General features: G+C 48.2%; 1 protein-coding gene across 5 annotated transcripts in view; it reads left to right on the forward strand.

Annotated features, from left to right (window-relative positions):
- The window catches only part of LOC122384508 (NACHT and WD repeat domain-containing protein 2-like), a 61,648-nt gene that overhangs the window by 43,520 nt on the left and 2,765 nt on the right, over positions 1-15,363 (forward strand). For 2 of the 5 annotated variants that reach the window (XM_043372015.1, XM_043372014.1), the window contains exons 15-30: positions 636-808; positions 1,557-1,580; positions 3,431-3,650; positions 4,010-4,222; positions 5,202-5,391; positions 5,799-5,934; positions 7,133-7,334; positions 7,824-7,978; positions 8,451-8,562; positions 9,732-9,848; positions 10,902-11,038; positions 11,346-11,514; positions 11,727-11,945; positions 12,389-12,556; positions 14,650-14,795; positions 15,096-15,275. In XM_043372015.1, coding sequence (XP_043227950.1) covers positions 636-808; positions 1,557-1,580; positions 3,431-3,650; positions 4,010-4,222; positions 5,202-5,391; positions 5,799-5,934; positions 7,133-7,334; positions 7,824-7,978; positions 8,451-8,562; positions 9,732-9,848; positions 10,902-11,038; positions 11,346-11,514; positions 11,727-11,945; positions 12,389-12,556; positions 14,650-14,795; positions 15,096-15,275 — 2,561 coding nt within the window. The remainder of the gene's footprint in view (positions 1-635; positions 809-1,556; positions 1,581-3,430; positions 3,651-4,009; positions 4,223-5,201; positions 5,392-5,798; positions 5,935-7,132; positions 7,335-7,823; positions 7,979-8,450; positions 8,563-9,731; positions 9,849-10,901; positions 11,039-11,345; positions 11,515-11,726; positions 11,946-12,388; positions 12,557-14,649; positions 14,796-15,095; positions 15,276-15,363) is intronic. The other 3 variants (XM_043372018.1, XM_043372016.1, XM_043372017.1) reach the window with 3 other exon arrangements.

The following is a 15,363-nucleotide window of genomic DNA, read 5'->3' on the forward strand; positions in this document are numbered from 1 at the left end:
CCGCGCGGATGGTCTCATTGTGTTCAGCTCGTCAAGACGCATCGAATGATATACATGATGACCTCGAGGTCACGTGACCTGAGGTCAACCTTTGACCTTGACCTTTCGAGGTCAACATATATATCACTCGATGCGGATTGACGAGAGGATCACGATGATGCCCTTAGTTTGTTCCTATCTTGACTACTTCGAAAGTTATTCGAGAAAAACCCTCTCCATATCTAGCGCCGCCATTTTGACTTTTTCGACCCCTGTGACGTCATCTTTGACCTGACCTGAAAATGACCTTAGTAAAAATTGTAGACCTTGTCCGTGCGTATCCGATGCCGTTTACCGCTTGTCGCTATCTTGCTTCGTTCTCGAGATCTCAGGGGGGGGGCGGTCATCCGCCCCCCCCCCCCGTCGGTACTAAGTTGGCGCAGACCCCCGTCGGTGCGCGGGTTAAGAGTGACAGCGTGACGTACCTTACCTTCCATGATTGGTGGTCGACTAATCCCAATATCCTCCCTGTTCTCTCATCCCCTTAAAAATAAGATAGCACATCATCATAATACAACATTCTGGGTAAAACGAAGTGGCGTTATTTATGCGTGACAAAAGACAGCTCAGACTAAATATAGTTGTTTATTTTCCAGTTTGGTGAGCTGCCGTTCCATCTGGTGCGATCTCGCCGGTTCGCCGGCCTGTACGAGCACGTTCTGTTCAATTACGAGTGGCTGCACGCCAAGATGTCCTCGTGCCCGCTGCAAGCGGTGCTCAGCGATTTCGAGGACGCCTGCAACAATGTTCACGATCGTGAGGCCTCTAGGTGAGCAGTCGGCGACCGGGGCGACGCCCAGCGGACGGAAGCGGAAGCTTCCCGGCGCTGGGACTGCAGTGGCAGCTACCCAGTAATAATAAATAAAACTCACTGGATAGGTGAGCGAAGAAGAAACGGGTCGATCGGAACAAAGCTTGTGTCGAAATGCCATTGCTTTTCCGTAGAGTTGTGTTTCGTAATTTGTCATGATGAAAGCTAGGTGATTTTGTGTAGATGTTAATTTAAATTTTTGTATTAAATTCATGACTGCATGGTACCAAAATTGATTAATAAGACTTATTATAAATATAATACCTATAAATAAAAAGTGCTCGCTCGGTATAATGAGGATACATTTTGGAATGCATGAGTGTGTTTTACGCAACATTCGTATTGTTCCGTAATCCGTGCTCGTTTTTGTGTCTATGTATACCGGGCTCGGCAGTTTTTATCGTAGACGTCGAAGTGTTACATTGACATAATGGGCATGTGTTATTAAGAATATAAATAAACGCATCAAATAACAATGCAAAGAGGCACACTGAGCGATAGAATTGGTTCGCCATGCCCATGTTTATTGGATTTAGTACCAAGATTTACTATTATAAACTGTTCCTGCCAATTTTGCCGCACTTTGTGCCTCTTTGCCATAAAAGTCGAACAAGCAATGGATCACCGTGGCATGCTTCGTGTTAAAGGCATTTGTCTTTTAACTTGTCTCACACCGAATGTGCTTAAACCATGGCCGCTGCTGCAGAGAGGACATCTACCGAAGGAAAAGGTAAGCACATAGCATGAAAAAGTATGAAGTAGGATCCATGGTTTGTGGAAGGTGTGCTTTTACTCGTAGCTATTCACAACTCTTAATAGTATTGCAATAATATGTGTCACTTTTATAGAAAAAAGGTACCATTTGATTGAAAGTATTATCATTAATGCATTGATTTTGGTACAAAAGATCTGAAAAAATGAGTTAAGCGACAGGTTATGAATGCATTCGTTGTAAAACGATTGCAGCAATGCAAATTTTCAGTTGTTGAAATAACTCCGTATGACATGACGCTTAAATGCGATGTTGGTTGTTACGATGTTATTATATATTAAACCGCGAGTGGGTAGAAAAAGATAGTTAAGCGGCGGACCAAGTGTATTCTGAATCTTGGCTAACTCGTATACTGGCATGCGCTTTGGTTAGCTGTAAGACGTTGTAAAAAGCTGTAATACGTGCCACGAATCGTTGTTATTCGACTTTGTTTAGCATTCTTTTCATCAAACTTTCACTGCGTCGGAACGAAGAGGAACAGAATGCGCAACTGTCTTCGTTTTCATCTCAGCCGCTAGATGCCACTAGCGTCTTTCCCTGGAAGGTAGGCTGTTCCGCAGAGCAGCGGAGTGTTGCGGAACAGCATGTTTATTGCCTAGCCGTCCCTGGCGGCTTCTAACACGCACACAACTAAGATGTAGAAGCAAATCAGAACCGTCGCGTGTCCAAGTGACTTACTTACCCGAGTTGTGGCGGAGCGACCTGAGTTTCAAAGGCCATGGGCCGGTCCTCGTGTCGAAGACACCATGATGCCATGAATCGGTGTATGATCCCAGTTCCACACATCAAACGATCGGTCGCCAGTCACGACTCGGGTTAAAAAGCACATAAGAGGCGTTAGCATTCTGTCCCTCGTCACGTGACTCTGGCATATCAACACCAAATTGGATGCCACATCTCGTTTACAATTTTCAACAGCCAATATTCAAAGGCCAGCTGAGATCAAAGTTGTAACACAATATCAGCAGTGTATTCTATAAATAATGCTTATTTAATTGTCCTGTACAGAATGGACTGCTTTACTGTGGACCCAGGTTACGTCCAATCGAGTTAAGACTTTTGTAATGAAATATGAGCAAGGATGTCTGGTATTTTGCGATCGAACTTTGTCGTTCACTTAGTTTTGATTCCTAGCCCTTTGATCGAAACTGCTGCGTTGTAGGTCTCGGAATGTGACACTTAAAAAATAATCAGATCATTTGAACTGACCTTTGTGCACCATAAAACGCTCCTCCGGACCTGTACATTCTCAGGATACTCTAGCCTTTCCAACAGATGATATCACATGTGGAGTACTTATTAGATACGAGTATTAATTGGCGAACTCACACGGACCTGAGGAGAGAGGGCGACCACCAAAATTATTGGTCGTAGTTATGTCAATTTTTTCCAATGCAGCGCAGCACGCGTTATCTTAGGATTAGGTTATTGAATAGGGAGAGGGCAATCATGCCTCATTTCCTTTCGACCGCCAATGAAAAAAAGGAAGTAAATCGGCTGTTTCCATTTCGCACTCACACTGCTACCATGACTGACCCACCACCTTTGCATCTGTGACCGTCTCGGCGGCCACGGCCTGAACCCACAGCTGTCTCTTTCCCTACCTCCCGTCTCTGTGACCGTCTCTGCTATCACTCCTGTCCCATGTCTCCATGGCTGTCTCAGCTATCGCTCCTGTCTCCTGTCTCCGTTTCTGACCCACCCTTGGCCACAAGGAGATGATGCTGGTCGCTGACGCGCTGCCTCTCGTCTCCCTGACTCTCTCCGCCCCTGGACTCACCCCGTTTCTGACCCACCGGCGGCCACAGGGAAATGATGCTGGTCGCGGACGCGCTGCGACTGGGCGGCGCCATCCTGTCCCTGTACCCGGACATGCTCGCCTGTCAGCTGGTGGGGCGGCTACTGCCCGAGAGGCCGGCCAACGCCAACGTGCGCACCCTACTGGACCAGTGTGACGAGCAGGGCCCGCAGCACTGCGCTCTGCTGCCCACCTACCACTGCCTGCACACGCCAGGTGGACCGCTCAAGGTGGGTGGCACGAGACACGCTTGGCCAATGGCCATGGTGTGAAACCGTGACAGAGTGACACAGTGACACCGTGGTATAGCTGGTTCCGTGACACGATGAGTATGACACGATTGGGTTGGCAACGTGGCATCGTGACATGACTGGCATTGTGACATGTTTCATACCGTGAGGTGTGACATAATAAAAATGAGATACGGCCGACGCCCTAACATTGTGACTTTTCGTATCGGGAACAGCGTGGTTGAATACTTTATCAACAACCTTTTATTCGCCCAAATAAACCAAAAATGTCTTATGAGCTGTCCATTTACCCAATATGTGAGGGATGGTGACCCATGTGTGCCTCCCGCCGGCGGCAGTACTCCCTGGAGGGGCACCAGTTCGCGGTGTTTGGATTCCGGCTGACGGCCGACCTGCGCTACATCGTCTCCGTCAGCAACAAGTTCGTCACTTGGGACCTGAGCACCAGTGACCTGACCCGCGAGACCAACCCGCGCATTGAGGGGATCATGCAGGGCCTCCAGCTAAGCCCCGACAACAAATACGCGTCGGCACACAGCAGCAACAATCAGGTGGGGTGTCACACGCAGCACATGCTAGTCAGGGACCCGGGCCAACAGCCACCCACTCATATCCATTCGGAGTGGAGTTACAAGAGTAATGCGTTGACCTCGCCCATCCGGGCACTCCTCTTTGTAGTTTGGTAGGTATGCGTGGAACTTCTGCACGACGCGGATCAAAATCTCATCTTGCGAACGGCTATTGGGGGGAGAGAGTCTGTCCACTAAGTGGAAACATCCTTTTATTTGTGTTGGCTGCTGAAGCGCTGCTCAATATAGCAGCATAATCTACGTCATAGCGGAGTAATAAAATCTTATAGTCTGGTTCTCGATCCGGCAGCTTATATAAAAGAGGCGCTGGATGCGTGGGATGAATGTGCACATTGGACACCCCCGGCGGGCCCGAAGTAAATATTACAGAAGATCCGGCATATAGAATATACAGTACCCACGATGCATTGTATACCGGGATATGCAGCTACTGTGTATTCGGATAGGGTTGCAGAGAATCGCCTGTGTTGGACAGAATACCGCGACTTTGTTATCCGAAGTTAGAATCGGTGATGCGTAAGGGCGTAACGGTATATCTGCAGACTGGTTCTACGTAACGCGGTTCTCTATTCAGTTGTATATGTCTATGCTATCTATGCTGATGTACAATGCATGTCATTGAAGTAATGGAGTGGGTACCTACAGGCTACAAGTGCCCTTTTGCAATCGTTGAACTAATGTTTTTTTTTTTTTTTTGCTTGATCAGTATTCCTGTAACATGTGAGAACGAAACCCAATATTGACTGTAGCTGTTTGTTGTTCTCAGATTGGTCACACAGGTCTTATTCTTTTGCGGCATTAGTTAATTTCACGACTAGACATTCCTTTCATCCTGCCGGTTACCGACAGACTACTAATCTTCTTGACTAGAGTTGCTGCCTGACCTTCACCAGGTGACCACTAACTACCCTCTCTGACCGTTGTACGTCTTCTCGGTCAGACTGTGGCCATCAACCTGATGACCTCTGAGTACGTGGTGGTAGAGAATCCGTACCCGGAGTACGACATCGTCGGCACGCAGCTCTCCAATAACCGGCTGGTCATCTACAGTCAGCCGGGCGCCACGCTGTTCGACCTGCGCGGGCAGGAGCTCGAGCGGTGGGACAACACCTCCGGGCAGCAGGTCATAGGTGGGTGACACCTCCGGGCAGCAGGTCATAGGTGGGTGATTATATTTGATTAACCATAGACCTCTACATACCTAGGTATATAGAGGTCTATGGATTAACGTTAGTTGACACTACATGCAATCGTGTGGCTAAAACGTTTCAACTCATAAGGAATTAATACGGCTGATAAATTTCACCTATAGCCGGTTCGTGGGGCATTGTCATGCCATACGTAAGTAAGTACGCTCTTATTCAGACTAGGGTTCCGGCGATAAATGGAACCAAATATGGGCGTCCAATTATTGCTCGCATCCGTCTTTTAATTTTTCCATTTTATATTATTTCTTATCCGTTGTGTATAACACATTTTTATAATAGTTTGCGATCGTTGTGTGAACTATGCATTTACCCATGTCCTTGTTTTCTAGCGATGGATTTCGTCTCAAGTAGCGAGTACTCGTTCATCTACCGTGACTCTGACGAGTCGGACTCTGACACAACTCACTACATGTGTCTGAGCTCGATACTCGATGGAAAGGAACTGGAACCGCTCAAGTTCAGCAAGTGAGTGGGAGAAGGAGTCGCCTACTCGTGTGAACGAGCTTGGGGAATTGGGGGAAGGCGGGTTAGGCCCTTTCTGGAGATTATTGAGTGCCGTCCTTCCATTCATGTTCTTCAATGGCGTAACGTATTTAGTTAACTCTGCGAACCCGTAGAGCACCACTCTGCTCTCAGTTTACCTACAGCATCGCTCGCTCAAACACAGATATCAAAAGATCGGCATTTAGGTACTTACCTACTTTGTAGTCGCATGACATTACCGAATATCCCACAAGTAGTTTTGGTGCGTAACAGTAGCTGACGCGAGAAGCAGAAGCGCGTTGTGACCCGTCCCTCCCTCCCTCTCTCTCCCTCTTTCTTTCTCTCTGACTCTCTCTCTCTCTCTCTCTCTCTCTCTCTCTCTCTCTCTCTCTCTCTCTCTCTCTCTCTCTCTCTCTCTCTCTCTCTCTCTCTCTCTCTCTCTCTCTCTCTCTCTCTCTCTCTCTCTCTCTCTCTCTCTCTCTCTCTCTCTCTCTCTCTCTCTCTCTCTCTCTCTCTCTCTCTCTCTCTCTCTCTCTCTCTCTCTCTCTCTCTCTCTCTCTCTCTCTCTCTCTCTCTCTCTCTCTCTCTCTCTCTCTCTCTCTCTCTCTCTCTCTCTCTCTCTCTCTCTCTCTCTCTCTCTCTCTCTCTCTCTCTCTCTCTCTCTCTCTCTCTCTCTCTCTCTCTCTCTCTCTCTCTCTCTCTCTCTCTCTCTCTCTCTCTCTCTCTCTCTCTCTCTCTCTCTCTCTCTCTCTCTCTCTCTCTCTCTCTCTCTCTCTCTCTCTCTCTCTCTCTCTCTCTCTCTCTCTCTCTCTCTCTCTCTCTCTCTCTCTCTCTCTCTCTCTCTCTCTCTCTCTCTCTCTCTCTCTCTCTCTCTCTCTCTCTCTCTCTCTCTCTCTCTCTCTCTCTCTCTCTCTCTCTCTCTCTCTCTCTCTCTCTCTCTCTCTCTCTCTCTCTCTCTCTCTCTCTCTCTCTCTCTCTCTCTCTCTCTCTCTCTCTCTCTCTCTCTCTCTCTCTCTCTCTCTCTCTCTCTCTCTCTCTCTCTCTCTCTCTCTCTCTCTCTCTCTCTCTCTCTCTCTCTCTCTCTCTCTCTCTCTCTCTCTCTCTCTCTCTCTCTCTCTCTCTCTCTCTCTCTCTCTCTCTCTCTCTCTCTCTCTCTCTCTCTCTCTCTCTCTCTCTCCAGTGTCCTGGTAGCGGCACTGCCGGGTCGGGAGCGGGTGTGTACCTGTACAGGTGGGGAGCTGGACAGGACTGTATCGATACTCAGCCGCGGCCGACTGCGGTACTCTGAGATAGAGCTGCTGGAGAACCGCCAGCCCCTGCTGCAGCTCGTGCTGGATGATCAGGCCAGCTACCTGATCGGCACATTCATGCAGGGGTTCCAGGTGAGTGGTCCTGTTCTTCTTGGTGACCTCTTGGTCTTGGGTTAGGGCGCACAGCATCCGCAGACTGCACAGTGCACAGAGGGGACGCTATGGGCTCCACCACTCGGTGAACCGTGTACGTACTCGGCGCTTCAACATTTAGACCTCCGAGTATGATGGGTCAACGCCTACATTAGTGTCTGTGGCTCCTTTAACTATTCTTAGTCTTTCTTTGAATTCCATTCTCATTAAACGCAGCATTCGCTGAAACTAGAATGCATATGTGGATATATTACATTGCTTCGAAATTCTTAATTGGAAATCCGGCTGTTGACACGCACGCCCGTTTGCTGAGCTTCATTTTAAGTGACGCATCGTTACAAATGAGTTCCTTCATTTTCGCTCAATCCTATGAAAATAGCAAGTGTAAACTGTTTCGTAATTTTCGTAAATCACCTCGGAATACCTTCAGCTGAGAAATAAACGATATAACATGCCTACTTTCGCCAGGTCTGGAACCTGACAACCGAGGTGTCTGAGGGCAAGAAGCGCCCGTGTGTGTCGCTGTACCTGCCACATGGTATCAGGAATGTCAGCTCCCGGCCAATGCAGTCCAACTCATGTGTGTTGAGTCTGGAGAAGGACTACGCTGTGGCAGGTGTCAGGTGGGTAATGCGGCTAATGTTATGGAGTGATGTGATTAATGTGATAGTGTAATGATGAACAGATGATATGATAAGTGTTTTTTGGGGGATGATAATGCGTTTACTGTGACTGGCTTCAATCGGCGTATTTTGCATCAGCCTAGAAAACCTCTAAAAGTCAGGCAGATAATGCGGCACAATTTAGTAATTTTGCTTAATATCCCGATTGTATTGAATGGGATAAAACAGCAAGCGATGAAAAGGTAGCTTGGCTGCCCTCATCTATCATTTCCAATTTTCAGACTTCGGCTGAAATTTTACCGCTGGGAAATTCGTGATCGACGTATTTAAAGTCAATTTGTAGAGGATGAAAACGAGAGGCGCAGTCGTTTCAAATAAAGGCCGGCAGGGTTGAACGTATTAGATAGTATGTAAAATTGTAAACGGCTCTAGTGTTATGAAATTACTGATCTTGATCAAATATCTGTTTCAGAAAGAGTCTGTACGTGTGGAGTCTGCGCAACTGTAAGCTGCTGAAGGTGCTGGACGCCCACTTTGGCCGCATCATTCACACCACCTCGCTGACAGTGGGCACCTGGAACTCGGTTAGTCGTTGGCCGCATGATTCACACCACCTCGCTGACAGTGGGCACCTGGAACTCGGTTAGTCGTTGGCCGCATCATTCACACCACCTCGCTGACAGTGGGCACCTGGAACTCGGTTAGTCGTTGGCCGCATCATTCACACCACCTCGCTGACAGTGGGCACCTGGAACTCGGTTAGTCGTTGGCCGCATCATCCATACCACCTCGCTGACAGTGGGCACCTGGAACTCGGTTAGTCGTAAGCCGCATCATTCACACCACCTCGCTGACAGTGGGCACCTGGAACTCGGTTAGTCGTGCTGGAGATCGAGTCTAGGATCTTCAAAGTCGAGTTGGTTAGGCTCGAGACATGGTAGAAGGGGTTTCAGTGGATGTCTTACTCGGAATAGAGCTGGTAGATAGGGTTCAGTAAAAAGAACACCTTAGCCGTTTTCACGACGGCCATCTGGTACACATTTGGTACACATTTGGTGCAGATTTGGTGCAGATTTGGTCAAAATAGGTTCAGTGTGTTTCTTCGTTGCTATTAGCTAGGGTTGCGCTTATTGCTTATATGCCTTCATTGTCATACCATTAGACAGAATAATCGACTAAAACACTTAAATGAATTCATAATTTAAAGATATTTGCTGTAAAAAATGGTACAAATTTGGTCAAATTAGGTGCATTCGCCAGCTAGCCCGTCGTAAAAACGGCTTTGTATGGCTTTTCCAATATTGCAGGAAAGAAGTTGCGTGCCTTCTAATGCATCTTCTCGAAAGCCGGTCGAGTAAACAGACATAAAAAGTGGAGATTCAGGATGCTCATAAGTTCATCGTACCAGTAACATATCCTGACCTTTCTGGTGCTGACAATGTTAAATCGCTGATCAGCTTTTCTCTGCTCGAAGCTTCAGAGCGGAGCTCTCGTAGTGATTTGGAGCGTAGTTGACGTTTTATTTCATTGATCTACAGCTTGCGATTCCAAACCAACCGTTATCTAAACAAAATAAAACGTCAACTGCCAGCGTAAACATGTACAAACGACTAATGCATGACCATAAAACAATATCGTTTCTTGGAACGGACAGTATTGCTGGCTACCAATAATTTATGTATTTTGAAGTAGAACACATTTATCAGCATAGCTGACTCGGGGTATGTCTGGTGACCTTGCTGACGTCATCTAGGTCATCACGTCCTCTCTGGACCGCACGGTGAAGGTGTGGAACATCAACAACATCTTCGAGCAGGTGTACCACATCGACCGGCACGAGATGCAGGTGGACGCCATCAGCCTCTCTCAGGTATAAACCGGTCTGTGTTCAATCATATCATTAGATACTAGCCCGTCCCTAGTCCCGGCCATCAGCCTCCCCCAGGTATTAAGTACCGGTTTTTCTGCCTGTAGTTAGATACTGGATTGTCCTGAGCCCCGAGACTAACAAGTAACAACCTCTCCCAGGCATCTTACCGGTCTGTATCCTGTTCATAGTTCAAAACTGTCCTCTATCCTGACTCGACTCCTGGCTGTCGGTGCGACTCGGGTTCAGGGCAGTTCCAACGACCGAGCTGTCCTGAGTCCTGTTGTGTCTGACCCTCGGACTTTTTTCCAGTGAACACGTCTAAACTTTCTCAGAGTGACGTTCTGTCCCTGGCCCTGTCACAAATAACTTCTGATCTCTCAGCCTCCGTTTAGCGACGGCGATGGGTCGGTTGCATGAAATCTCAGTTGTAAATGTTGTATATCTGAATTGCCATCACCATCTTCTCTCGTATTCTGGCCCATAGTCCCAACAGCATGACCAGATACCGATCCCAGACCGTGCTATTTATTTCGTCGGCCTGTCGGCCGGGTACCATTTTATGCTCTCGGTGAACATTATCAGCCCGTGGTTTTGGCGTGTCAGCTGTCAGTTGTCACCAATAATACCCATGGGGCCGGCCGGATGGGAACGCTGCACGGACTCCATTCCCATTGATCCGTTGTGAGTTGAGCAGCTGCGCTACCGGAAACCGTACTGGATTACTGCCCCGATGCATTTAGGCAGATCGTACCTGATCGTTTGATGTGCGGGGAGGGTATTTTTCCAGACGCGTAATCTCAAAGGTTTTAACCGTTTACGATGTTTTGCTCGTGTTCCAGGGCACTATGGTCTGTAGAATAATGTCAACTGTCAGCATGCGTCATCTGATTGAAAATTCCTTAATCGGAACACTAAAGAATTGCGTTTACATTACCGAATAAAATTGAGCATCAAAGAAAAACATGTTTCAGGGGCAAGGACAAGTATACCTACGTGTATATGTTATTGCGTAATGTGTAACTTTGTAATTTATGTTCGGCATTTGTTCGACAGAAGCGGGACATTGCTGTGACAGTAGCCCGCAGCTGTGTGGGCATCTGGCACCTGAAGCTGGGAAAGCTCCTCAACCGGCTGGCCGACCAGCCTCTGGGGGCCATCGTCACACACGCAGAGGTCACCAAAGACGGCAGGTCAGTCAGGCGGCGCGCAGGGACAGAGGGTCATCGAATGGGAGCCGGTGGACTGGCCGGCGTACGATGTGTGCTCAGATAATCTCAACAGCTTTTAAGGCCAAGCGATATAGGGCATTCGGCTACACTTTCGTTTGTCACATCGACTGCTAATGCCTATTAATTCTAGTTTGCCATGGCCGGACGACTTGTCATTACAACAAAGACCGGTCTTGGTGTCGGTCTCTACATCTGTATGTCATTCCTGGTCACTTGTCCTCCCAGACGCAAACAAAAATAACGGGTACTCGAATTCGATATGTTTCAGCTATATCGTCAACACGGAGTCGGGAAACCTGCTGATCTGGGACGTGGCCACGGCCGAGGTTCTGTTCCGCACGGAGGAGAAGAACGTCAAGCAGCTGACTCTGTTCGATCACGACACCAAGTTCATCACCGTCTGCAAGTCAGGCGCGATCGGAGAGAACAAGTGTGTGGTAAGTGATCGGAAGTAAAAAGAAAATAATAAACAAAAATCACAAGCAGGCTCAGAGCGATGGAGTTACTCATTGTAGAGTTGGATTTAAATTAACTGAACAATTAGCTGTTCTTACAAGAGCGCAGCACTGAACGAAAAGAATACGTGAACAAAAACGTTATTGCAAAAATCGAGCGACCGGTGACCACCGTAATGCCGCCACTCCCTCAGGTACAGGCGCGTACGATACCAGACGGAGAGCGACTGTACCGGGTCGAGTACCCGATCCGGCTCCTGAGGAACGTCGTGGTCACCTCCGACAACACCCACCTAGTACTAGCCGGGAACGAGGCTCTCAAAGACACTCTGTTCGTCTACAATGCCACCTCCGGGACCCTCATCAACAAGATCGTACTCAAGTACGCCAATTACAAGGACTTCCATCAGATTGTGAGTTTCGGTAGTGGCCTGCGTAGAAACGTTATCAATTAAAGTTGCAAAGTTCGTAGATTCCTGATGCATATATTTCGTGACTGTTGCGCAATACGAGTGACCTAAATAGATTGGAACGCATGCGTATATTCTATTCAGTAAACTTCACGTCCACATGCGATTGGATTGTTGGATTTTCGTGGCAATCATGAGTTGAAGCTCATGCCGTGAAATCTTCGTTCACTGAATCTACCACCAATCACTGATCACTGAAATACGCTACTCTTTTACCTACGTCTATTCCGTCGAGTGTTCCCTATAGTTTCTTCATTTTGTTAAGTTCCTTCCAGATAACCCTTGCAAGTTTCCGTCCCTGACAGCTCGTTCCGGACTGTTCTTCCTGACCTAATTTTGATGGTAGACCTCTGATCCTGACCTCTGACCTGACCCCGTCCCTGCAGGTGGTGATGCCAAACAAGCCGTCTCAGGTGGCGCTGATCGACTCCGACAAGGGGAACATTTTGGACGTGCGCACCCGGCGGTTCCTGCGCTCGGTGCCGCGCTGGAACGGGTCCGTCACACGCGACGGCAAGTACGGCCTGTTCGCACCGGCCCGCGGAGGGCTCGAGGTCAGTTGGACGTCTGAGGAATTGAGACGAGCTGGTGGGGCTGAAAGCTTACCTGGTTTTTGGGATCAACTGGCTGGCTGCTGTATAACATGTTGCCCGATGCTGGCACACTGGTTGAGCTGCGTTTTACGCAGTTACGCGTCTTGCGCTGAAAGGAAATAGGCTAGTAAGTTAGTTAATGGTTTTATAGCATATGCTGAAAGAGAATTACATTATGTTTGCGGGACATTGCTTTGCTTTCAAAGGAAGGAAATGTCTGGCTTTGTCGAAAGCAAACCCTTTGACATAGCTCGGTGTTTTGTCTGCGAATAAGTTCCCTGTGCATTGTGCAAACTTCTCAGAAATAACTTATCAGCATTCAGACTTTCAGCATGTGTTGTCTAACGCATTACATGATGACAGTCAATTTCTCGACGTGACGTCACCACTGACCTTCTTTTGACAGTCAACGTTTGAATAGTGATGTCAATTACGGAAAATCGGAATACCGATACCAAACCAAATACCAACCAGAACCGTGGGGAAATACTGAAATGAAATCAACTTGGGATCATGAGGGAAATACCAACTTTTTACCACCTTTTAGCCTCTTATACATTAGTGAGCGTTCGTGATATGCACTAACAAAATACCGAACACACTAGGATTGAAATACCAAATACCAAGTTGGTATCGGTTTGGTATCGGTATACCAAAAAGTTGGTATCCGATTGACATCTCTAGTTTGAATAGTCTTGTGTGTTAACCCTATTCCTGGCGGGGGGGGCCTCAGGAGCCCCCCCCCCCTGAGGTTTTTTGGTTATTTCTCCCAAACGCGTTGAGCTAGGAAGCTCAAATTTTCTGACTTTTCCTAAAAGGCTTCTACGCAACATGTCTGAAAATTTTGAGTTGATCTGACCTCAGGTCAGGTCACCAGAGGCGGTTTGGTGACCCTACCTCAGAAAAGTTTGCAATCACGCCAGAGCTAGAGTTTTTGACCGATCAATTTCTTCTCTTCAGGCTATAGTTAGGGTACCAGTATGTGCAATTTGTTTATCTCGGAATTTTGCTATCGGTGACCTAAGGTCAGGTCAGTTTCGCGACCTCCCCATTATAAGTCAATGGGGAAAAATCAACTCCCTGTTTTTACCACTAAAACGGGTCGGAATGGCCCCATATACCATACATGACTTCATATACGATCAACCTTCACTACCTTGAGGTCTGTTTTGCTGTTGGGCAGCTGTGAGGTCATGTGACGTCATCAAAGGTCACCAAAGGTTTTTGGCCAATAACTCCGTACAGGAACAAGATACAGACGCGTGGATGGTCTCATTGTGTTCAGCTCGTCAAGACGCATCGAATGATATACATGATAACCTCGAGGTCACGTGACCTGAGGTCAACCTTTGACCTTGACCTTGCGAGGTCAACATATATATCATTCGATGCGGATTGACGAGAGGATCACGATGATGCCCTTAGTTTGTTCCTATCTTGACTAATTCGAAAGTTATTCGAGAAAAACTCTCCATATCTAGCGCCGCCATTTTGACTTTTTCGACCCCTGTGACGTCATCTTTGACCTGACCTGAAAATGACCTTAGTAAAAATTGTAGATCTTGACCGTGCGTATCCGATACCGTTTACCGTTTGTCGCTATCCTGCTTCGTTCTCGAGATCTCAGGGGGGGGCCGAATCGGCCCCCCCGCCAGTTTCTTGTCCCGGCGGAGCCCGCCAGGAATAGGGTTAAACCTTGATGATGACCTCGATGACGCACCGTATCATCCTTTACCTCCGAACGACTTACCACGTCGTCTCTGGCGCCGATAGCCTTCTCTGACCTCAATGACCTTCCATCCCATTTCTGACCCCAATGACCTCCCGTCTCTGGCACCGGTGACCTTCCATCCCGTCTCTGACCCCGAGGACCTTCACTCACGCCTCTGACCTCGATGCCCTTCCATTCCGTCTCTATAACCCCGATTATCTCCCATCTCTTACCCCGGTAACCCTCAGTCTCTAACCCCAATGACCTTCCATCGGTCCGTCTTTGACCTCGGTGACCTTTCCTCCTCGTCTCTGACCCCTCTGACCCTCCGTCTCCTCTCGAGGTGATTGAGCTGCGTCACGGTACCAGTGTGCGGACGCTGATCCCGCGCGTGGCCGAGGGCGTGTTCAGCGTCATCACCCGCTTCACCAAGACGGATCGCTACGTGCTCTACTACCACAGCGGCAGCAAGACCATCCGCGTCTTCAGGTCAGAGACTGGCGAGACGGAAAGGTTGCCGGAGTGTGGCGGTAGTTACTCGAAGACTTCTTTAAAAAATCCGTTTTTTCAAGATACGTAAAATAGTTAACATGGGCTCGAATGCTAAAATAACAACAGCAAAAAACTGATCGGTAATGAATTTAGTAATAAACGATCGGATCTTGCTTGCACGGATAACACTGGGTGTTTTGGTGACTGGTGCTATTGGACGTGATAGCTGTAGATGTGTGGCAGTGCCTGATCGCACGACTTCTGATGACCAAACCATGTCTGTTCTCCCTTTCTCAGGATGGCTGACGGTCAGATGGTATCCAACTACCGTGTCTCGGCCGAGCTGACGGCCATAGACAGCTCGGATGACGGCACCACTATCGTACTGGGGACGGTGGACGGATGCCTGACCTGTCTGACCGTGGCTGACCCCAAGGTCGCCCAGATGACCGGCTATGTCACCCGGCTGCCCTCCAGGTCAGAGGTCATTTGGTTAGGTCACTGGGCGGAGCACTGATAAAACAGTCCACAAGTCAGGGGTCGGGTAAGCATTGGCGTTGTTATA

The sequence above is a fragment of the Amphibalanus amphitrite genome, unplaced genomic scaffold, assembly GCF_019059575.1.
Source record: "Amphibalanus amphitrite isolate SeventyFive unplaced genomic scaffold, NRLGWU_Aamphi_draft 000192F_arrow, whole genome shotgun sequence".
In the NCBI taxonomy this organism is placed as follows: Eukaryota; Metazoa; Arthropoda; class Thecostraca; order Balanomorpha; family Balanidae; genus Amphibalanus; species Amphibalanus amphitrite.